Raw genomic sequence first — 25,863 nt, 5'->3', positions numbered from 1 at the left:
AGACACAGCAAGTGACCTCCTGCCTAACATGGGAGGTCAAAAGACCCCGCCCATCTTCCTTTTAGTTTGTTTTGTTTTTAAGGGTTTTACGGCGCTTGCAACACATTTAGGTTATATCAGCGCCAGTAAAAAGGAAGAAATGGGATAGTAAAAAGTTCTAGAATTACAATTAAAGCACCCAAGAAAAAGTAAGACAAAGGGGAACTGAGAACAAATAGGGATCAGATGTAGATTCCAAGAGCATACCACCAATGTACTTAGTTTGAAATCACCTACAAGTCTCATCCAGACACAAGCACAAAATCCAACAAAGAGGAATACACTCAAATGCTTACATTATACATTCAAAATAAAATAATAATACAGAACAGAGAGATGATTTACAAGGAAAAAAATATCATCTCCAAAACAATAACTATGCATTTGACTGTTTCCCTCCAGCCAGGACTCCGGCCAGAGCAGGACAAAACCAAGTAATCTCATTCCAAGACAAAGACAGAAAGCATGTTGGAAAACAGATATAGGGGATAGAAGACACAGTATGTACCTCCCTGCCCGCTATGGGAGGTCAGGATCCCCACCCAGATCTCCTTTTAAAAATCTTTAATAAACCCAATAATTCTGAAGTGGAAAATGATGATCGTTTTGCCGGGAAAATTCTCTCTTTTTCTCAGAACAAAAAAAAACCCCATAGAGTTCAAGCATATAAAATTATTTTATTTCATGATAATTTTCATAAAAACAGGAAACATAACCCAATGGGGTTCAATTAATAAATTAGTCAATATTCTAAACATAATTTCATAGAGACACAATACCAATTATAATAAAATTAATCATTTTTACACATTATTTTGTACCAAAAAAAATTTCTGCATGAACTTAAAAATAAAGCTATTATTTCCTTTCTTTCCACCACCTTTAATAGGCAAAGTTTGATTTTATTTTAACTCTACAAATCTCTTTTTTTTCTTACTATTTTAAACTCAGAGAGCAGTAATAGTGATGCAAATCGTGCTTGCTTTATTCTACACAAAAGTCCAAATCATTGTAGTGCGAATTGCATCATCATTCTGTCATCTGCATTTTTTGCCAAGTTGGGGCCTAAAAATTGCCAAAATAATTTCCGAAATTTGCCAAAATTTGAGGGTCGCCCTGATATTTGCTCTCGCTCAGGGGTGAAAAACAATGAGATATGTCGGGTCTGAGTCTGAGTAAGTAAATTCGAATCCCAACTGGAATGACTAAATTTTCAAAACTTAAAGGATAGTATGTATGAGGCTTTGTGACCTGAAATCAAATTATTATAAATATGAAGTAAAAAAAAACCCTAAATAAATAACAGGACCTTGGATTCAACTTGCTTGGTAACATAAGACTTCAAATTAAACAAGAGAAAAAAATTCTTATTTAACTCACTCAACCGACTATATCCGTAGTTTACCTGGGTAACTTTTACCCCATGCATATTTATTACATTTTTCTGAGACAAATTATGGGCGTAGTATCAGAGCTAATGTTTTTAGGTTTTGCATGTTAATGGCAGTTAAATAAAACTATCTATGTACATGCTCATTTTTAATACACTTTTTAGTACCTAGCAAAAGTCTCTAGGATTGAGTGAGTTAAACTAGCAAACATTATTGGCCTTTTGTACTGAGCAAGAACGTAAAACTTGGAATACAATATACTCCTGAGGTCAACCTTAGAAAATGTTGAGTTAATTTTGAACAACTCATCAAATTGATGGTTCAGGGTTCAAATCCTACTCGCCACTAATACTAATTGTCTTTTTCTTTTTATTTTCTTACACTCTTTCAGACACTTTATCTGTCATCTGCGATACCAGCAATGTCATTTAAACACTGGAAAGACTGCATGACAAATTCATTTATTTTTCTTTACATTCTTACATCAGAGATTTTAGACATAAAAATATTTTGATTTGGTGAAAGATTTAAAGTCAAGAGCAATACAAAGTTCAATTTCAAATCAATTGGTCTGGAATTCAACAAGATTAATGGGACTGAGAATCAGTTCTATATAATCTGAGGTCTCATTGAAAGCAAGATGCTACTACAGTCTAACAAGTATTCATCAAATTGCATCTGAATACGACAGGAGGAAAAGTTCGGCAAATTTGTGGTTGTAGTTTTATAAAAAGGGACATCACCTTTTTGAAGTATTTTCTCAATTGCATCATAACGTACAAAGGTACAACGAGTTGTGGGGGAACGGTGATTGCATAAACTTGATTCGCTATTGGTGGGTGAGGATGCCTGTAATGCCTGTAATGAGGGAAGATCTGAGAGAGGGAGAGGGAGATCACCACATGACAAGTTATATCAATAGCCAACGGTAACGTTTTTGTTGTGTATGCTGGTGATTTTTACCATACGAAATGTGTCAATCAATAACTTTAAAAATTACTTAGAAACGTAAGGAGATAGGTACCTAAATTGAGAATTTGATATATCAGTTTCTGGAATCTCAGGATTCAACAAACACAGATTCGAAAAATAACTGTCAGACTGTAGTTATGTCAATTATTAAATAAAATTTTGAAAAACAAGTCAAAAGTTCTAGTTGGATTCAAGTTCCACAAAAATGACACAGTGGATGTTAGGAACTCTCCATGCTGGAAGCTAAGGTCAGTCGGAAGGTGAGAGAAGTTGGGGTGGTCACATCAGCTACATACAACTCCTGCCCATTGACAAGATCTAGGTCTGTGATAAAAAACAATGAGATAAAAATAATACATTTTACTTCATAAAGACATGAAATTGAGAGGAGCCTCTGATGGAATATAAAAGGAAGTGGATGGGTGATAATACTACTATCATGCTTATGGTACACCCTTTGGGTGTCAGTAAGGCATTGTACTTCCAAACTAAAGATCGGGTTTGAGCCTCGCTTGGACATGTTTCTTTTTCCCTTGAATAAGAAACTTAACCCGTTTTGCTCACTGTACTACAGCTGATGCCTATATTAACTGAGTTTTTTTCCCCCCTTTAGATAAGCCATAAAGAAAATTTTATACCAAGGATGATTAAAAAGAATTTTATTATTATCAATGGATGTTCCACAGTGCTTAAAAAATAAACAGCGTAAGAATATTAGTTTAAGTTAATTCTCACGATATTGTTTCATTCATTTCGTTGAGAAAACCCAGTGTGGACACGCAACCCAGACTTTTTCCCCGACTGGTCATTTTCTCTTATGGATCCACTGTTTTTTGTTTAGTTCTTCCTTGCAAACGGGATGCCCAACTATCCCCAATATCCAACTGTATGAGTTTAATTAATACTATGGTTCCCACCTGCATCAGCCATTACAAAAAAAAAGAGAGAGAGAGAGAGATTATTATTATCATTCTTCTTCTTCTCCTTCTTCTTTTTCTTTTTCTTCTTCTTCTTCTTCTTCTTCTTCTTCTCTTATTATTATTATTATTATTATTATATTACCGTTAGTATTATTATTATTATTATTATTATCGTTATTATTATTATTATTATTATTATTATTATTATTATTATTATTATTATTATTATTATTATTATTATTATTATTATTATCATCATTACTATCAGTATTATTATCACTATTATTACTACTATTTTAACTATTTTTTCCCCCTATTACAAGAGCTGTAACCTAACTATAATTGCCTATTTGGACAATAAAGATTATTATTATTATTGTTATTATTATTATTATTATCGTTATTATTATTATAATTATTATTATTATTATTATTATTATTATTATTATTATTATTATCATCATCATTACTATCAGTATTATTATCACCATTATTACTACTATTTTAACTATTTTTACCCCCTATTACAAGAGCTGTAACCTAACTATAATTGCCTATTTGGACAATAAAGCTTATTATTATTATTATTATTATTATTATTATTATTATTATTATTATTATTATTATTATTATTATCATGCTTGCACAGAGCTGTGCAATTCCCTCAATTAAAAAAAAATAAATGAAAAACCAACCTTGCGACTGTAAACTATGTAAACTTGTAATAAGCCAGGTAATCGGATTTTAAGAGAACCAGCTGGCTTACCAAAAATATGTCTGCATATGCTGGCAGGTCTGAATAATAGAGTTTGGTTTTTGGTACTTGTTTTTATTTTTATTTTTTTTAAGTTTTACAATGCTTCAGAAACTATTAAATATTTCAATAAAAGCGACTTTACCTTTAATTCAATGAATTGTCCAAGTTAAATTTTTTTTGTTGGTAATCCATAGTTATACAGACCAATGCAATTTTATCTCCACAACAGATCGTGCAATGTCATGACTTACCTCTCAATGTCTTCTTTAGATTCTCCCTCGTCTTCTCCTCAATACTTTTTACAGTCTGTATATACAAAGTGCGATTTTTACCATCTATGTACGTTGTAATACCTGGTGCTTTCATTTGACTGGGGAAAGGAAAGAAAGTTTTTAAAAAGCAGATTTGAATTTAAAAGCACCAAAGAGTCAAAGGGAGCCAGCTCAAATATGGAACAGAGGATGCAACGATAATTCAATCAATGTACCTATTTTGATAACTTTAAGTCCAAAATAGTTGTTAAATAAATGACGGGAGACATCACTTTTGAAAGAAATATGGTCGGCCATTAAAGGGTTAACAAAACTCACTATGTTGGACTTTCTTGTAGATGTGTGATGATATCTTGCAATTTATCCGACTCTGAGAAAGACAAGCTCTGAGGTTTCAAACTGCAGGCCACACAATCATCCTGGGAACAAGAATAGAAAGGAATGAAATAAATAAGTATGAACTGATTCAAAAAATAAAAATAAAGAAAGAAAAATATATTAATCAATTGATTAATAAAGTAATTATAATTAATTAATAAGATGAATAAATGGATAAATAAAGAAATTAGTTAAAAAATTCTAACCCAAGAAAAAGAAAACAAATCCATTATTATTCCACATCCTTAACAAAGACATTATTACGTGAAATGATTGGATAAAAGTATTTATTACATATCATTTTTGTTTTAACTTACTCAATCCTAGATATTTTTTGCTACTTTTCAAAATTGGAAAAAAAAAAAATTATTTAAAACGACAATGTGCATAGACCGTTTTATTCAACTACCATGAACATGTAAAAAATAAAAACAATAGCTTTGACACTACGCCTATTATTTGTCTCAGAAAAATGTAATAAATAGGCATGGGGTAAAAGTAACCCCGGGTATATTACAGATATAGTCGGTGTTAGGGTTGAGTGAGTTAAGCCTTTCAATAGAATATACCGCCAAAGTTTTAGATATAAAAACATATATAAATAAATACACGGAAAAAGGAGAATGGTGAATTATACATCAATGTATACCATCTTGAGAGCAATGTATATTCTTTTTAAGTCCTTTTTATGCCAGATTAAGGAACGCAATATACCTCCTCCGTGTTTTAAGTGAAAGAGCTATACAGGCTCAGACCCCACTATACCTCTGTTTTGTCGACTACAAAAAAGCTTTTGATAGAGTACGCCACGAAGAAATACTAAAACAACTGCACTCCATTGGCGCTGATGAGAAAGACCTCAGACTCATGCAAACATTATACTACACCCAGCAGGCATCTATCAAAATCGGAAACTCTACAGGAAATTCCATTCCTATTAAGAAAGGAGTCCGTCAAGGGTGTGTTGCCTCACCAGATCTGTTTAATCTATACCAAGAAACAATCATGAGGGGCATAAATAATATGGAGGGAATAAAAGTAGGAGGTCACAACATAAATAATATAAGATACGCAGACGATACGGTACTCATTGCAACATCAGAAATCCAACTTCAAAAGATTGTTGACAAAGTGGTAGTAGATAGTGAAGCCAAGGGAATGGAAGTGAATATCACCAAAACGGAATGCATGGTAATACAGAAAAACCCCGAAAACAACAACACCTGCAATATAACGATTCACGGCGAGCAACTTACCAACGTAGAAAGTTTTAAATACCTAGGTTCAATAGTGACAACAGATGGAAGATGTAACCGAGACATACGAGCAAGAATAACTCAAGCCAAACAGGCCTTCATGGACCTGGGAAACATTTTGAAAAACAAACAGATGTCGTTCGGGATTAGATTCCGAGTCTTGAAGTGCTACGTGTGGCCAATCTTGTTATACGGATGCGAAAGCTGGACTACAAATGCAGAAACACAAAAGAACATTGAAGCTTTTGAAATGTGGTGCTTGAGAAGGATGCAGAGAATATCGTATACTGCACACAAAACGAACGAAGAAGTGCTAAAACAAACATACCAACAAAGGAAACTAATGCCCTTAATAGTGGATCGACAACTATCCTTTTTCGGACACATAGTAAGGAAAGATAAGAATGAATTACTGGCAAGTTGTGGAAAAATACCTGGTAAACGCGCCCGGGGGAGACAAAGAAAAACACTCATAGACCAACTGAAGGGCTTCACCAACCTAACAATCCAAGAGCTGTTTGAAAAAGCAAGAGACAGGGAGGAATGGAGAGAGATAATTCATGCAGTATCCGAAGCCTGGACCAAGCATGGAACCTAGAAGAAGAAGAAGATGCCAGATGGTAAGACTTTGCTCGTGTCAACTCACTCAATCCTAGAGATTTTTGCTACTTTTCAAAATTGGAAAAAAATGTTTTAAAAATGAGCATGTACATAGATAGTTTTATCAACTACCATTAACATGTAAAAACGAAAAACATTAGCAATGGTACTACTTCTCATAAAAAATGTAATAAATAAGCACGGGGTAAAAGTAGCCCGGGTAAACTACGGATATAATCGGTATTAGGGTTGAGTGAGTTAAGAGAAACTAGAAAATTAGATCAGCAGTGGTAAGTTAGCATACATTTAAAGTAATGCAGAGGTGGTTAACAATCATTGTGGTATTTAGAGTCCTAATTGGATTCAATAGTCTGATGTCACGTAGACCAGCAATGGTGGCCATCTTGGTTCTAAACAAAGAAAATCTGTACTTTGTATTCTTCATGCTGGCTAGTTTTCATATGTCTTGTGATCAGAATGTGTAAAAGTCAAAACATGATCGGATTTATAATGTTATTTTTTTTATTTGGATATGATTTTATGCTCATCTGAGAAATATTTCATAAGGGCGTCCGCCATAGTTCAGATAGTTTAGAGCCAGTTACTAAGTTACCATTCGTCATTACGATGGAAGTGACGTCATGACTGTTGAAGCGTGTTCGTAGCATAAAATTGGATACATCCATCAATTGTGATTTCAATACAACCACAGAAATTGCCAGGAAAAATCTTAATGGACATCAGTGATATAATATTGAAGTTTAAGAACTAAACAAATGAAGTTGAATCAATTCTTACCAGCCTCTCTGCCTCGAAAGTGTATGTGTAAACTCCATTGGTGTCGTTAAAATTCATGTAGTTGTTGAGGGGAGCACAGCAGCTAGAAATCAATTATAAAATAAATAAATTTGTGGAAAATTTATGGACAGAGGGCTACAGCCTTATTCTATCCATGTATTTATCACTCACACCTATCAAATTAAAATTTTTCAACACTAAAATACATCACCATGACATCTTCCGACTAAAATTTGAACAAAGTGTCAATTCTTTTATTTTCATTTATTCTTTCTTCATTTTGTCCTCGTTTTAATTGTGAAATAAGTTTATGACCAATAAATTGAAAATGTAAGTTCTCACCTGTGTTTTTAGTTACTAAAGCTTGTGTGTGAATGAGTATGTTTCAGCCAAAGTAATTTGTAATTTAAGAATTTAGATTCTGGTGTCTCTGGAGTTATAGCGCTATATAAGTTTTCAGCATTATTATTATTATTTTCAATGTTTCTTTTTCTTCAGAGTGAAAAATATGAAAACAAATGGCAACTATCAATACTGTTAAAACTGAAATATTTACCTTGATGCTATTTTGAATACCTCATTGGCACAGGCAGCTGTTGTGAGAAAATAAAAATAAAGTTGCAGAATGACATAATTTTACTTTTACTTAACAGTTGAGTAAATCATATCAGATGCATCCAGTGGTAGTGGAGGTGACGTTTGGGCTATGTGAATAATTTGTTGGGTTTTTATGCAATACATTTCTCTATTACTATTACATCTCAAGACTGTATATTTCTTTACTATTTTTGTTGCTGTAGCTGTAGTGTTGGTGAAGTTTGAGATTTGTGAATATATGCTTTATTAAGCGCTTAATTTCTGGACTACATTTTCAAAACTGTATATCTCATTATTTTTGTAAACGGTTACTAAGAGAGTAACAAAAAAAAGTAGGTAAAAGGAAAGAACAATCTACAAAACAAAGGAACATTAAGTGGCATTTATATCAAAGTCAAAGGTTCAATACATATATACTCTACAAGAATATGTTGAATAATTTCACCAAACACAAAGTGGATAGCTCATACGGTAGAGTCACGCTCTCCACGGCCAGGTGGAGTTGTTGTACCAGTAAGGTCGCGGGTTCAAACCCCCATCACCGCCGTGAAAATTTTATTCTCTATTGTCTTCTGCAGTGATGATACTCACAAAAAGTCAAAAAGGAGGAAAAGTCTCGGAAAAACGGAAAACTCACCTAGAACATTCTTGCACCACAGGAAAGTAGGCAGGATGACTTCTTTTGAGCATAATTTTAAAACGCCCGGAGTCCAGTAAAAGGAGGAAATTTTTTTTATATATATATATTTTTTAAAAAAGGAGTATTTTTTAAAGATTTATTATATAAAAAAAAAGTAAAAGGAGGAAATGAAGGAAATATCCGCGGATCGAGGATCTGAGGAGGAAAACCGAGGAAAGGAAAGAAAACCGCGGATTTCCGCGGATAAGTATCATCACTGCTTCTGGCACTGTCCTACTCACTTCATCTCTTGTTGTCTCCGATTAGTCAGTTTTCCCATGAGTATTTTCTACAGCTGATGCAGCAGTACCCAGTTGCCAGCAATTTACAACACTCATCACATTTCTGCAATGCCTATGCTATTTATTATCAAAGACTAGACAATTTTATTAAAATCGTTGAAAGAACTACTTACAACGGCACACATCAGATACATTTTTTTAAAAATAAGCTATGGATACAAAACTATCTTGTGATAACAAAACTTTTCTTGAATCATTAGAAATTTCTAAGGGACTTATAAGGAACAAGAAGTTTGAAGAAGACAGAAACCACTCACCCGCAATCACAGCGTTGGTCGACGCCACTGCTGGCATGATTCTCTTCACCACACCTACAAAACATTTCATAATGTTTTAAAAAGGCTTGATTAAAAATGCTTTTGCCAGTCACTATTAAGGGTCATAATCTGCATAGTTATTTATGTGAGCAAAAGTCAATGAAATTGTAATAAAATTATAAACTTTTGGTAACGACAAACAGGTTAGCCATCGAGACCAAGTGACTCAATTGGTGTTTGACTAACGTGCATTAGACGTTAAATTAAATAAACCATCAATCTTTTTCTACCATTCTGTGCCATAGATCTATGCTTGTCAATAACAAAATGGTCGACAAATCATTTTTGTATTTAGGACTGTAAACCATAAATTTCTCCTCAAGATTAATAAGAATTGTAGCATAGAGGTTGAGACACCGCAACAAAATGCTTCTATCCATTATATATTTTTTTTGTTGTTGTTTTTTTTTGTTTTTGTGTCTTATGTGCATTACATAGAATAAACATGCATATTCATATCGCCCACTTCCACTTTTTCACCGTGCTCAGTGCAACACTACATTTAATCCCCCAGCAGGTGATATGGAACTGTGTTTCCATTTCATGCAGTACAAGTCACCAGTGTTTGGAATGTTTTTTGTTTTTTTTTGTTATCACTCCTATAATATTTATCACTGAAACTGCCAAAAGGTGAATACTCATTAAAACCCAAGGTGTGTAAAGTGGTTTACTTTTGGACACAATGTTGGGACCCGAGTTTTGCAACCATTGCAGCCATCAATGCCACAATAATGTGTTAACGTAAATGTTGCTGCTTGAAGCTCGAAGAAATAATCAACAATGTGAAATTGAATGTAAGCTTCAATTTAATATACAAAAACAGATAAAATGGACGTTTCGGGTTTTCCCCTTTATCAACAAAACAGAATGAATGAAAACACTACAGACGAATGAGATAATGTGATAATAATAACATTATCTCATCCGTCTGTAGTGTTTCATTCATCCTGTTTTGTTGATAAAGGGGAAACCAGATATGTCCATTTTATTGGTTTTTGTATATTAAATTGAAGCTTACATTCAATTTCACATTGTTCCCAATAATGTGTTATTGCATCAAAAGCAATGCTCAGTAGAAAAAATAACAAGTGTGTTGTACGCTGGAAAAACGAACTTTAAATTTTGGCCAGAAAACTTGTTCTTCAAATATCAATCAATTCATATGACCTTCATCTCGGCAAAAACTCTCAGGTTTGCAAGTTTTTCTCAAAATGAGGGTCATTAGACTCCATCGATATTTGAAAGACTTATTTTCTGGCCAAATTTTTTAATGCATGTTTTTCCAGTGCACTGCTTAGCTATGACAAAATGGTCTTAGCCTACCTTGTGTTAGTCTATACGTGATTCCAGCAATCTGGTACTCTTGGGCTCTTTCCAAAGATTTCTCCATGATCCACTGGACATGTTTGGGGTCATCCCCGTCAATAACCACACCAACTGGAGTAATCAGATGTGAAATATACTTTGATTCATTTGTTTACTTTTGCTTTTAGGGGTTTAACAGCACTTGCCACCTTTTTTTTTTTTTTTGGGTCATTTCAATGCCAGTAAAGAGAAAAGTGATAGAATAGTCAAAAGAAAATTTAAATTAAGCTTACAAAAACCAAAACAGAATAAAAAATTAAGGCAAGGGAGAGAAGCTAGTAGAACAATATCATCCGTCACGAAAATAAATGCATTTATTTCCCTTTCAACAAAAGACTCCAGACAAGCCCAGGTTAAATGGTCTCATTCTAGAACTATGGCACGAAGCCACGTGAAAAGGATAGAAAAAATAGTAAGACAGTGGACTGGTAAAGAGCTCACAAGCCCAGAAAGGCCAATGTGAACCCACTCTAAGTAAGGGAAATTACTCCAACCACTGATTTAGTTTTTCAGCTTCAGACGTTTAGCCCTTACATTAATTATCAATTTTACTTTAACCCAGACTAGCCAAATTGAAAACTTCAAATTTAGTAATTTTAATGTCAATTTTTAGTAATTTGACAAGCAAATTCGTAATTTCTGAAATTGTGTATGAACAACCACAATATTATTATTATTATTATTATCATTATTATTATTATTATTATTATTATTATTATTATTATTATTATTATTATTATTATTATTATTATTATTATCATTATTGTTATTATTATTATTTGTTTTGTTTTTTGTTTTTTAAGGGTTTTACGGCGCTTGCAACACATTAAGGTCATATCAGCGCCAGTAAAAAGGAAAAAAATGGGATAGTAAAAAGTTCTAGAATTACAATTAAAGCATCCAAGAAAAAGTAAGACATAGGGGAACTGGGAACAAATAGGGATCAGATGTAGATTCCAAGAGCATACCACCAATGCACTTAGTTTGAGATCACCTATAAGTCTCATCCAGACACAAGCACAAAATCCAACAAAGAGGAATACACTCAAATGCTTGCATTCTACATTAAAAATAACACATAACAGAGAGATGATTTACAAGGAAAAAAATATCATCTCCCAAAACAATAACTATGCATTTGACTGTTTCCCTCCCAGTCAAGGACTCCGGCCAGGGTCGGGACAAAATCGAGCAATCTCACACCAAGACAAAGACAGAAAGCAAGTTGGAAAACAGATATATGGGGATAGAAGACACGGTAAGTACCTCCCTGCCCACTGTGGAGGTAGGGAACCCCACCCAGTTATTATTATAGTAGTAGTAATAGTAGTAGTAGTAGAAGTAGTAAGTAGTTGTTATTGTTGTTCTTCTTATTATTATCATTATTATTATTATTACTATCATTATTATTATCATTATTATTATTATTATTATTATTATTATTATTATTATTATTATTATTATTATTATTATTATTATTATTATTATTATTACTTTTATTATCATTTAAGTATTACTAAGAATTAAAAATTCGTAATTTTCGTAATTTTCCATAAAATTTCGTATTTGGCCATGAAATTTGTCTAAAATCAGTAAAATTACTAAAAATTTGTAAGATTCGGCATGTATGTTAACCTGATGTAATATTATTTGACCATTTTCACCATAAAAGTCGTAAGAGAGAAGTTACTCAGGTGTCCATTTGTGTCTGAGTCCCTTTGTTGTTAGTGTTCTTTTGGTGAACACAGAAATATATATATATAACAAAACACGGAACAAAATATGGCTCGAGTTGGTTAGTTTATACACACTTCTGGTTGGACATACTCAAGCAGTATGCATGATAAATGATAAATGCTAAATACACACTTGATTGAACATTGTAGGGAGTGAGCAGAAATGAGAAAATGATTTTAATGGATAAATATTGACAGAGTACTCACCTCCAAAGGGCTCCTCTTTGGGCCACAGCAGGATTCTGACGTACTCAATACAATGTTCGGGCAGACGAGGGGTGTGGGCAATTGTACACAGGGGAAAGTTGATCTAGAAAGAGAGATTGAGAAATAGTTATTTTAATAAAATAATAATAATAATAATATTAAAAATAATAATAATAATAATATTAAAAATAATAATAATAATAATAATAATAATAATAATAATAATAATAATAATAATAATAATAATAATAATAATAATAATGTTGATGATGATTATAAACGAAAACTTCTTCAAATGTGTAAAATCAGAATGTTACAGTACAACAGAACACCACAAAATAAATAACCAAAAATGCTCACACATTATAAAATCAAAGGACAAGGAAAATTGTTAGCATAAAGCTCTATGATGGATGGAGCATATGACTCTATTAGAGTTATTCAGATTTCGTAGCAACGGAATGAATTCAATTGCTAAATGTTTACAGAATGATAGTGTGATATCAGAGTCATAAGCTCAAGAAATCAGAGTTTATTCAGGTGTTCATAGTGTAAAATAGAAATGTTAAATTTGATCCTGAATGGACATTATAATAATTTCCATTCGGGATCAATAAAGTATATCTTATCTTATCTTATCTTATCTTAAATCTACGGTAACAACTGCTTGCTGTTGCTATTCTTTGGAAAAGACTCTAGTCTATGGCAAGGTACATTCAACCAGGTCTAACAGACTAAACTACCCAGTCTGAACACTGCTGGGTGAAATCTTAAATGAATCTGCTACCAAGACAGGACCCGCTGGGACTAACCAATTCCTGACACCTTTTCTGTGAAGTAATTAAAAAAAATTAATAAAAAAACAACCAAAAACAACGGAAGAGTACGAGGGAAAAACCACAGATGTCCATTTTTGAAATTTTTGTGACTGCCCTCTTTGGAGTGATATCAGGGCATTAACTAGAAACATTCCCTTTATAAATAGAATATATACAACCATAACTCTTTAATGGTTGTATTTTTTTGTTGTTGTTCGGTGTTATTTCTGTAGAGGGGGAATTTAGATGCCTTAATAACATCACTCAAGGGGGCAGTTACGAAAATTGTAAAAAACTGGACATCTGTGGGTTTTTCTCTCGTACTCTTCAACTGGATACCTGTGGAGGGTATAGGCCGAGGGTACATTCTATACAAGCCGTCATGCCAGGAAGGACAACTCTGGCATTTCCCTTGAATCCTTCCGTCCCGCCGTCCACCATGGGGATGACACTGGATTGATCTAGAACGTTCTCGTCATCATACTGGAGGAGACCAATCTAAAGAAAGAAAAAAAAAAAGAGCTTTAAATAGCGCAATATCCACTAAATGTGCTCAAAGCGCTTTACAAGAGGTCCCTGGTCAACAGCAACATTTAACATGTAGGACGAGACATGACGCCTGTTAGGCGATATTACATTTTTTTCGGACAAAGACAACGCTGTTAACGGCCAGGTACTCATTTTACACCTGAGTACGGTGAGAGAATGTGAGTAAAGAACATTTTCCAAGGACTCAACTATGCGCCGAGCGCGAGGCTCGAACCCAGGACCTTCTGATCCGAAAGCGAGTGTCTTACCACTAGACCATATAGCCAAAAATCTAAATAGTTACTACTTACTTAATCCTCTTCGGGCCTTGAGGCACATAGGGCATCCACCAGACATCTCCATTTTTTGCGATCGGCTGCTTTTGCGGTGGCTGTATTCCAGGACAGGCCTGCTTCCTTTAATTCTTTCTCCATGGTCCTTCGCCAGGTTTCTTTGGGTCTTCCCCGCTTTCTCTTCCCATCTGCTGTCCAGTACAAGGCTGTCTTGGGTAGTGACCCTTTTTCCATTCTGGCAACATGACCCAGCCAACGCCATCTTCTTCTTTTTATTTGGCTATCAATGCTAGTGCAGTCAGCTTTCTTTAATAGATCCACTGTTCTTATTTTTGTAGGCCAAAATAAATTAAAAATTCTTTTTAAACACTTGTTCTGAAAGGCTTCTAGTTTCTGTATTAAGGAGGATGTCATTTTCCAGCTTTCACTTCCATAAAGCAGTACACTTAAAACATTGCTCTTGTATATTTTCAGCTTTGTCTTTCTCATTATTTGCTTTGATTTCCAAAAGTTTTTCAGCATGCCGAAAGCCTGGTTTGCCTTTTGAATTCTGTGCTTGATATCATGTTCTGCATTTCCGTCGTCTGTTATTTTGGATCCGAGGTAGGAGAACTCTGTTACCTCTTCAATTATATGTTCATCTATCTTAATTTCACTGTCATGTTTTGGATTCACCCTAATGTACACAGTCTTATCGAAATTTATTTTCAGTCCAATTTTCGAGGCGTTCTTGTGTAGTACATTTAGTTTCTCTGAGGCGTCTCTGTGTGTACTGGAAACTAACGCGATATCATCTGCGTAGTCTATATCTTCCAGAAAAGATGTCAGTGTCCAGCGAATGCCTCTCTTCTTACCATCAATTGTATTTTTCATGAGCCAGTCTAGAGCCAGGATAAACAGAAGCGGGGAGAGTATGCAGCCTTGTTTTACACCAGTTGTTACATTAAAGCTGTCTGTTAAATTGTTACCACAGATCACTTGGCATTGGTAGTTGCTGTACATTGCTTTGATTAGGTTGACTATCTTCATCGGTATACCATAATGGCGGAGTATTTTCCACAGGGACTCTCTGTGTAAGCTGTCAAAGGCTTTTTCAAAATCGACAAAAATGGTGTAGAGGGGGCTGTTCCATTCAATGCTTTGCTCCAGGATTTGTCTCAGGGTAAATATGTGGTCACTACATGACTTCCCTTTTCTGAACCCTGCCTGCTCTTTTCTAAGAATGTTTTCAATGTGAGGTGAGATTCTTTTCAGAAGGATTCTATTAAAAATTTTGCTCGTTACGGACAGGAGTGTGATTCCACGCCAGTTAGCACAATTTCCTAGGTCTCCTTTCTTGGCTATTTTATGGATGATGCCTTTCTGCCAATCCTCTGGTATTTCTTCCTTTTCCCAAATGTTGGTGAACAATTTACTGAGAATTTTGGACATTTCTTGCGAGTTCGCTTTAAGCATTTCCGCAGTGATTTTGTCAATACCTGGGGCCTTGCCATTTTTTTGTTGTTGTATTGCCTCGTGCACCTCATGCTCAGTGATTGGACCAAGATTAACCTCTACGTCCATTTCTGCTTCTAGGATATCTGTGTAAGAAGAAGGGTCTGGTCTGTTCAGAAGGTTTGCGAAATATTCTCTCCATCTTTCAATTTTCTCCTTTTCGTCTGTGATGACACTACCATCTTGGGATTTTAATGGTTTCTCTTGACCATAACTTCTGTTTCCCGAGAGCTTTTTGTGATTTTGTATAGTGTTTGTGTGTCTTGTCTTACAGCTGCATTTTCTGCTTCAGTTGCTAAATTTTCTGCAAAATCTCTTTTGTCTTTCCTTGTGGATTTTTTCACTTCTTTATCCTTCAATGAGTATTCACTGGATAGCCTTTCTTTCAGTCGGGGGGATTTAGCGTTCAGGAGATTTAGTTTGATTGATTTTCTTTGGTTAATGAGCTCCCATGACCTTGCTGATATCCAATTCTCTGTAATGGATTTATTGTATCCTAAGTGTTCAGTGGCACTTTCCTGCATGACGTGGTTGAAATCTTGGATTGTCATGTTTGTAATATCTTGTATTGCACTGAATTTGTTTCTTACTGAGATATTGAAATTGTTTTGGATATCTGGGATTTTCAATTTATCTGTGTTGAAACATTTCTCCTTCTGTTTTGCTATTTTTGTTTTCATCAATTTAGTAGAGATTTTGGCTGTGACAAGATGGTGGTCACTTCCAATGTCTGCCAATCGTCTGACTCTGACATCGTTTAAGCTGCTCTTCCATTTTCTGTTGATAATTATATGGTCTATCTGACTTTCTGTTTTCCCATCTGGTGATTTCCATGTTAATTTGTGGATGTTTTTGTGTGGGAAGAAAGTTCCACCAATAATGAAGTTGTGTTCTTCACAAAATTCTGCCAGTCTGCTTCCATTGTTGTTCATTACCCCTATGCCCTCCTTTCCAACGGACTGATTTGTTTGTGTATTGCCAACTCTAGCATTAAGGTCTCCGATGATCATGAGCATATCGTGTCTTGGAATGTTTTCAACGGCCATTCTTAGAATATCGTAAAATTCTTCTTTGTTTTCTTCATCTGAATCCTCTGTAGGTGCGTAGCATGTGAGGATTGATAGCTTGGCGTATTTTGAGTTGTGTCTTGTGTATAAAAGTCTTTCACTTATCGGTTTCCATTCCAATAGTGACTTCTTGTTTTGCCTGGCTATCAAGAGGGCAACACCTTCTCTGTGTTGGTCATCCTTTCGTCCTGACCAAATGATCAGGTCGCCATTTGGGAGTTGGCGCTTCCCAGCTCCTGTCCATCTTGCCTCTGATATGCCTAGCAAATCGATCTTGTAGTTCAACATCTCACGCTGGGCTTGTGCCAGTTTTCCTGTTTGATATAGGGTCCTAACATTCCAGCACGAGACATTGAGCTTGCGTTTTGGTGACAACAGATCTGCAATCTGGTCCGGGGCGTCCTTTCGGCTTTGACCTCCTACCGTCATGAAGCCAGTATTCTGGTCCGCTTCTCTGCTGCCGCCGGTTGTGGATTTACGTCTGGTTTCTGTTTCTGTAACAGTTTGCTTTTTATGAGGTGGGTTGTTAACCCTACGCTCAACCCCCATTCCTGGAGGGCCGGTGGATTACTCTTCGTCTGATCTCTCTCCTTTTTTCTCTTATTAGAGGTCCGAGGTTCGAGATACGCAAGCCCTCCCACCACGACAAGGTGATAATCCGTCGGGAGAGAAAAATCTAAATAGAGATATTTATATTTGATATTGACGCTGATGATGATAAACTACACCCTTCATCAGTCAGACTAGCCTCTCTCTCTTCATAATTTCACCAATAATTACTGACCTGGCAATATTAGTAAATCAAAACTTTTTGACCAAGACAGCCTAGTAACAATGAAACTCAAGCTTCAATCTGCAGCATTGCATCATTGCTATCATGTTAGATTAAAATTGAACTCTGTCTGTAGACCTATCAGAAAGCATTATTATTAATATTATTATTATTATTATTATTATTATTATTATTATTATTATTATTATTATTATTGATATTATTATTATTATTATTATTATCATCATTACTATCAGTATTATTATCATCATTATTACCACTATTTTAATTACTTTTTTCGCCTATTACAAGAGCTGTAACCTAACAATAATTGCGTATTTGGACAATAATGATTATTATATTATTATTATTATTATTATTATTATTATTATTATTATTCTTTAGAATTACTTTGGAATTCGGCACAATTTGGTTGATTGGCTCACCATTTCTGAAAGGCCTGCCAAACTGGTCTCCACGACCATTGATTGTATTCTAGAACTAGAACTGGAAGATCTAAGGCTATGAAATCAAATCCAGGCAGATAAAAAATTTTTTTTTTTAAATTGAGCTTTATATAGCTTAATATCCACTAAATGTGCTCATAAGAGTCCTTCAGAGCCATGAGACCTACGGAGCCAGAGTTTATCCTGGTTTCTGGAATATTAAACAGATGGTGGCAATGCCGCTACACTTTGGATAGAACACTCGTCTATCACAAAGTACTTTTCACCAGATCTATCAGACCCACTAACTGGGTGGATGAGGGGAGAGAGGTTCAGAGTCCAATAAAAATCTTGACTGCATCCAGATGGGTACTGGTCCCTTTGCTTGTCAAGCTACTGCTCTAACACTGAACTGTCCATGCCATCCACAACCGAATAGATAAGTAAAGAACTTGGGTGTAGTTTCTCCTACATAAATGCAAAACTGACAAAATCTCTGAAGGATTGTGAGGTAACTATCATAGCAGATGTACTGGATAATCCCGAGTGTAGAAGTATGAATAGCCAAAAAAAACAAAAAACCCTAGAGAATGAGCGTGATTGAGGATGAGTTCTTCACTCGAGTTATCACAAATAATAAGAATAAAAATAATATTGATATGCTCTCTTAATTAGTAATAAGAATCACAATACATTGGAGTAGGTACGGAAAACCCAAATTTAGATTAAATAATTGTTGTCTTTAAGTTGCATTCAATAGGTAGAACTTTTTTTCCTGATTAAAATGGTATAAAAATCATTAAAATTGGTTAAAAATTTTAAAAAGATATGTTATTTCGAAATTTGTAGAAAATCGCCAAAATTTGTCCTTCTTTGAAAGCAACCTTTTGTCCGTATTTTCATAAATATTCAAGCCAGACCTCTGTAACTTTCTAATAATACACATCTTTTTATAAACAATATGTGTATTTTTTTCCTGAGCTCATAAGTAAAATAGAAATAATTTGCCCCCCGAAGTAGCTGACAATGCTAAAATTGTCAATTTCAACGTGAAGTTACGAAATATCAGCGATTGTGCCTCTTGCCTGAGCCGGCATATGAGTGAAGTGAATACGGCAAATGTTGTAGTTGTAGTTTCGTTTTCAGTTGGCTGGTGACCGCAAAGCTATAAATCTTGCTTTCGTATACATCATTTGAAAGCTGAGATTTTAAACTTTATTTTGATACCAGAATCGTCCAAATTTTCAAATTTTTCTCAATTTTTTATCAATTTAAAGTTTTTAACTTGAAACTTCAAACTTTGAAAAAAATCATAAAAATGCGAATCTGGTATCGAATGAAAGCTTGTTCAATTTTCTTTCTGATGCAGCCATTGACGTTACTATTAATAGCGCTGACGCGACCAGCCGAGCGGAGAGAAAAGACGACCGTCAGTTACGGTGTTCGAGTAGCGGAGCGTCGGTTCCAAAATTGAAGTTTACTCCTCTCCTTCAACTCAAAGCCATGAAATAACGGCAAATCCGATGAAAAAAGCATAAACATTTTTTAAAAGATGAAGATTTGAGATTTAATTTGATACCAAAAACGTTTTATTTGACGGACTGAAAATGAGAAAAAGAGAGTGATGATTTGAGTTGAAATTCTCGATTTGCTAATAAAGCCATGACTCGATTAGAGGGTTTGCTGTACCTAATTGGAGCATATTGCAATCATAATCCTGGTCAGGGCACCGGCAATTCAAACTGAAACGTGACGTTAGCTTCCTAATTAAGTGGATTAAGTCCAGTCTATTGCAATGTACTTTCTTCCAAAACCAATAGTTATTGCTGGATGGACAGAGTGGTCCGAGAAAAAGAGAAAAAAAAGGACTCCATCTTGATTTAAAACTGGTACATTTGCTAAATCAGTTGAGTGTTCTACTGACTGAACTATTGGTACCCTTGAAAGTTGGGAGTGGTTAGTTTATATGAAAAATGAGAATAGTGAAAATTAAAACCAAGAAGAAAAAGAAAAAATATGAGCATTCACGTAGCCCAATATCCGCTAAATGTGCTTAAAGGACTTTACAAAGGATCCCGAACCATCAGGAACAGATGCAATTACAAATTTATACCACAAGGTCTAATTTTTCACACGAGTATGGCGAGAAAATGTGAGAAGAGAGCCTTTTCTAGGGACTCAACTTTGCACTCCCCACAGTGGGACTCAAAACACAAGACTAGTAGGACCCACAGGTCCTAGGTGCCGCTATGTGGTCTTGTGATATGATACTCGCTTTCGGATCGGAGGGTCCTGGGTTCGAGCCTCGCACTCAATGCATAGTTGAGTCCTTGGAAAAGGCTCTTTACTCACTTTCTCTCACCGTACTCAGGTGTAAAATGAGTACCTGGCCGTTGTCTTTGTCCGAAAAATTGTAATATCGCCTAACAGGCGGCATGTCCCGTCCTACATGTTAAATGTTGCTGTTGACCAGGGATCCCTTGTAAAGCGCTTTGAGCACATTTAGTGGATATTGCACTATATAAAGCTCAATTAAAAATTTTAACAGGTCAAGAGTTGAGAGTGTGACCCCTAGACTATTGAGCTGCACTAGTTGATATGTATATAAACACAACCTTGATGTCGCAATGACAATGACATCATGACTAGAAATCCATGCCTTACCAACATTCCATTGATCCATCTTCTGGCTATGATGGAGTCAAGACCGCACACCACTATGTGAAAATCTGGTCAAGTGGAAATAAATTGAAAACAGTCATAATAACAACAACAATATTCAATCAGGACTGCCAAGTTCACAAAGGCAAAATTTGGACAGGGAGAGTGGGGGGGGGGGGGGAGTTAGTGTTGCCAGACTTGAAACTTGACAAAAGAATTAGGGCTACAAAAAAAAAAAAAAGCTTAAAGTGACCAATTGACAAATAGTTTAGCACTATAGTGCCAATGTGACTTGAAAAATGGTTCTTCTTTATAGTGCCAAAAATATCTGGACCCTTTTTGAGGGGCAAGGGATCAAATAAAAAAGTTAGCTGTGGAGGCAGTGAAACAATTTTTTTTAAAAATAATATTTAAAAAAAAAAAAAAATTTAATCAATTCAGGGAAATGCGGGACATTTTTGCCTTAAGCGGGACGGCGGGACACAGCCTCAAAATGCCGGACACTTGGCAGCCCTGTTCAATCATTCCATCATCTGATTACAATGGAATAAAGACCACACAACTATGTGAAAATCTGGTCGTATAGAATTATGAAAACAGATAAAAATTCTAATAATGATGATGACTGATAATAATGATGACTGCAGTAGTGATGGTGGTGGTGGTGGTGGTAATACTTTAACCCCCTCCTTACCACCCATAGGAAAATCGTCACATTTGTTATCGATGCATCCAACATTTTTCTCATTCTAAATTCTTTTGTACATCATAAAATTTGAACAAAAATGTTTGCTATAGTTAAAGTATATTAATACCGCATCGAAGAGCTCATTTAGAAAAATAAATAGGTATAGCAAAAACTAACAGATTTTATGTCTGAGAGACATAAATCTATTTTTGTATATGTTAGGTGTGAAGTTTTGGGGAAAAATCCAAGAAATGGCGAGCAACATACCTGCCTACTTGAACATTTCAAATTCAGTAAGAAATACAAAATTCATCAGTAATTAATGGTCAAATTTCAGTAATACTAAAGCAAACAAAAATAATGATAGATACACCCTTTTGCACTGTGTCTACCGATGAGGGTAAAGTTTCCGTGTCGAGTCAATGACGTTGCGACCATTTGTATCAGTAATATTTCTCCTATTTCCGTAAGTCCGTAATTGTCCTTACACTTCCATAACAATTACGGATGGACCGTAACAATAGGCAGGTATGCGGTAAGGAGAGAGTTAATCTGATATTACCTCGGTAAAAATTGTCGTCATAATCTTGAATCTTGGCATAATGTCTTCAGAAAAGTCAAGGAACAAAATACAACGCATTTTAGATCCATGGTATCACAAATTGAGATTACGTTGGGCAACAAATATAAAAGGAACGAAGAGGAACTATGGATTAGATATTCATGGTACTCAAGGTCTTATTGAATACGAGAAACTATCATTAATGTGCATATATAAAATAATTTCAATTTCCAACAATAACACATCAAAGTCTGGATTCTACAACTTGCAACTTGCTGATTTCCTTTCATAAAATTTCATGAAATACCATTTTTAAAATTGTTTCCATTCACAATGTTAAATCAGCTCCACTAATATTTAACAAATGATAGATAAATAATGCTATACTTATGTACGATAATTGAAAATTTGAAATTGAAAATAAACATTTACAAATTAATTAATTTTAATTAAACATTTTAAAAAAGCATTTAATCTCTCTGGACTTAAAAAATAGGAATAGTACCCTTCTGCGACCTCAAACCACTGGTACAGTTCAATGCAACAAAATAATAATCCTTTTTAAAACTACAAAAATGACAATTCATTTTATAAAAACTATTATCATATAGCACATTTACATGGTTTGACAATGCTCATTATCGCCTATCACAAATTGTCATGATAATAAATTTTACAATCTTTTAACTATGAGACATCTTCCTCTTTCCTACTGCTGATATGACCTAAAAGCGTTGCAATTGACATTTAACTTAAAGAAACAAACTGAATCATGACAAAGGCTACGGGGTGACTTGACATCCAGGAACTCTGGAGTTGACAAAAGCAGCGGCAACATCAGCCTTGGCTTTACCCACATCTTTGGCTCTGGTGGAAAATGAGGATGAATGGAGGAATTGGTTTGAAATTATGGAAAGTTAGTAAAAGAGATAATAACTATTGGTTCGAAAAACTGAACTCTCTACTAAGATTCAATACTGGCCCATTTTTATCTGGAAAAATTACAAAGATACCAACCACTCCCCCCCCCCCCCCCCCCACACACACACACACATAAGCCTGCAGTACAGAGTGGCAAAGTTAATAAGAGGAGTTGTATTTCTTGCTCCAAGATAAAGCAACAGATCAAAAGTAGGGCTCGATTTTGAGCTGTTGATAAAACTATGCCTTAATCTGTCAGCCATCTGACTCTCAGAGCATTTGACAACATACAGGGATATCCTGAACCGCTTTAAGATACATGAGGGCAAAATATATATATCATACTAAACTAGTATCCAAATTTGGAGTAATAAAATGTAAGGTTTACATAATTTGGTCAAAATATATCATTAAAGGCTAAAAGCTCAAATGCTTTGGACATATTCAATGCTCCAAAACGACCAAGAAGCACATAGAGTGGACGCTAAAGTAGAAGGTGATAGAGGAAGAAGTCAAACAAACATACCTAAATAAAAACTGTCTGTTAAGATTGGACACATCAATGGTATCCATGTCAATGACATGAATATTTCTGAAACCCATCAAAGCCTGAAAGAATAAATGAGAAAAAATTTATCTCCATCCAAGACCTGTCACAGGTCACATAATAAACAAAACCAATCTTCTTTGACAGGAAACCTCACAGTTCTTTCACTTTCCTAGTTTCAAAAACATGCATTGTGGATACTATTGACTCTTCGTCTTCGTGTGTTTAAATATGTATAAAATAATACTGTTGGAAATGCAAGTAGAAATTAAAAACGTGATATAAGTATCCTTTGTGATAAATAACCGAGAAATTGTCCAAATGATTGGGTAACCTTTAAGGTGTATTGTAATAAAAAGCAATGGTTTATTTTGGATAACCTTTTTTTTATTGTGGAATATGAAGCAATGAAAACGTATGGTTTATTTACCAGATCTTTTAAAAGTTCACAACCAAGTCCTCCAGCGCCAATGACAAGAATCTTACACGTCTCTTTCATGAATGTTAGAATCTGAAAAGAGAAAAAATAATAAAATATATCATTTGTGAGTGAGAATTTTCATTTTAGATTATTTTTCATGGGGGGATAGAGATATTTTATGAAAGAAGACATTTTTTTTTTCAGAGTTATCTTGCGATTGTTTGGCGTGATATGAGCCATAGAATTGTATCACACTAGATCATCTCTGAAAGAATCTCAAATTATCACCATCACTGGTTCAGCAATAAAAGATGTCAGGGAATTTACACACCTTGGCAGCAAAATCAGTCAGTCGCGTGGATTATAATCTCTAGAATCAAGAGAGCGTGCCAGGCCTTTGCAATATTGAGACCAATATGGAAAGCGTCCAGCATATCCACAAACACCTTGCTTAAAATATTTAACACTAATGTTGAAGCAGTCCTGCTCTATGGGTCAGAGACTTGGCGAACAACCTTGACCGCATCAGCCAAATACAAACTTTTGTCAATCGCTGTCTTGGACAAATCCTCAAGTTGAAACGGTTTAACAAAGTGCCAAATGCTGACCTTTGTACAAGAACAAACCAAAAGCAAATGGCTGTCCAAGTCAGACGCAGAAAGTGGCAATGGGTTGGCCATACCCTACGGAAAGAGCCCTGTAATATAACCAACCCACTGGCAAGAGGAAACAGGTTCGTCCAAAACAGACACGGAGGAGAAGCCTTCACCAAGATTTGAACATCTCCAATCTTATCCAGATTGAGGCAAAGGTCTGTGCCAAGGACAGAAGAAGATGGAAGAGTGCTGTTGAGGCCCTATGCTTTGCCAGCAGCCAAGAGGCATAAGTCAAATCACGTAAGTCAGATCATCTCTGAAAAGTATTTTATTCTTCAAAAATTAAATGTTAAATTTCAATTTGATGGAAACATTAAAAAAAAAAATTATGTGATGAATCAATTTTGGTTAACTTCAAATATGATTAATTATTTCTTATTTTTACCTCTGGAGACGGTTCAAAATCAGGATGTGCAAATGGCCCTGATCGCTCCAGTATTTTCCTCAAGTGTTCCCATCGTCCTGGCCAGTCGACTTCCATTGCTAAACTGGGAGAGTCTTATTATGATCTCTCTGAAACTCTGCAATTTTTGATCAAAGTGAAACATAGCGATTAATTAGGGCAAATATTAGTATGCTATTATGATTTTACATTACTGTCCAACTGATATAATTTCCGCATTGATATAATGATAATAATATTAATTATTTATTATTAATAATAACTTAATAATAATAATAATATTATGATAATAATAATAATAATAATAATAATAATAATAATAATAATAATAATAATAATAATAATAATAATATTTAATTTAGTATTATTATTATTATTATTATTATGTTTGAGGACACTATTGATTTTTTAAAAGCTTGCAATTTGTTGCCAAGAACTCACTAAAACTAAAATGTTCAATTTGCCGGGGGTTTTAAAATTAAAACCAGTGACAAATATAGCCTGTGACCTGTGCCTGTTCTGTATACAAAGTTGGCGTAGCGTTCTACTATCTATATAATATATCCAGTGCCAGTGCAGAATTAATCAATCTTTTAAGAAGGAGAAGATCAGGAGGGCAACTTCTCTCTGAATCTATTAAACTGATTTATAGAGTTAGGGTGATAAAGAAAAAAAGATGAACTGAGACGACAGTGTCAGTGTCAATGACTCAATCAGTGACAGTGACTGGCTTTAACTTTAACTTTAAACCGACTGAGATGACACTCATTGCAGTACTAAAAAATCAAAATGTATCTTGATATAAAAGGAGGGGATACACAAACCAACTAAAAGAGCGATAATGATCGGTAAAACCAGATGATAATATAATTAAACCGACACAATCCAAGATGCAATGCAGTGAGGTGAGCTTGAAATTGATGATTGAATTTAAAGTTGAAGTGAAATATAGAGAAAGCTAAATTTAAACACAGTGATCTCCCTTAGCTTCTCATGTTAT

At 34.7% G+C, this 25,863-nt stretch overlaps 1 protein-coding gene across 3 annotated transcripts; it reads right to left on the bottom strand.

Annotated features, from left to right (window-relative positions):
• Window positions 1-696: 696 nt before the first annotated feature.
• On the bottom strand, window positions 697-25,863 carry LOC144974485 (NEDD8-activating enzyme E1 catalytic subunit-like). Of its 3 annotated transcripts, none has more exons than XM_078917388.1 (16): window positions 25,305-25,863; window positions 24,846-24,981; window positions 23,814-23,894; window positions 23,363-23,445; window positions 22,702-22,782; window positions 21,916-21,959; window positions 20,669-20,733; window positions 13,744-13,902; window positions 12,587-12,689; window positions 10,602-10,715; window positions 9,219-9,272; window positions 7,940-7,976; window positions 7,384-7,465; window positions 4,670-4,770; window positions 4,331-4,449; window positions 697-2,726 (listed from the first exon to the last, which is right to left on the bottom strand). In XM_078917388.1, exons 2-16 carry the CDS (start codon window positions 24,939-24,941, stop codon window positions 2,623-2,625), a joined length of 1,323 nt encoding a protein of 440 aa, XP_078773514.1. In that variant the 5' UTR covers window positions 24,942-24,981; window positions 25,305-25,863; the 3' UTR covers window positions 697-2,622. The 3 variants fall into 3 exon arrangements, with proteins under 3 accessions (XP_078773514.1, XP_078773513.1, XP_078773515.1); XM_078917387.1 differs by having other exon boundaries at window positions 25,744-25,846; XM_078917389.1 differs by having other exon boundaries at window positions 25,688-25,812.

Source organism: Berghia stephanieae, chromosome 6, assembly GCF_034508935.2.
Source record: "Berghia stephanieae isolate SIO BIC M18660-M18661 chromosome 6, UCSD_Bste_1.3, whole genome shotgun sequence".
Lineage (NCBI taxonomy): Eukaryota > Metazoa > Mollusca > Gastropoda > Nudibranchia > Aeolidiidae > Berghia > Berghia stephanieae.
Note: the sequence above shows the minus strand (reverse complement) of the source record. Positions and strands in the feature narration are given on the sequence as shown.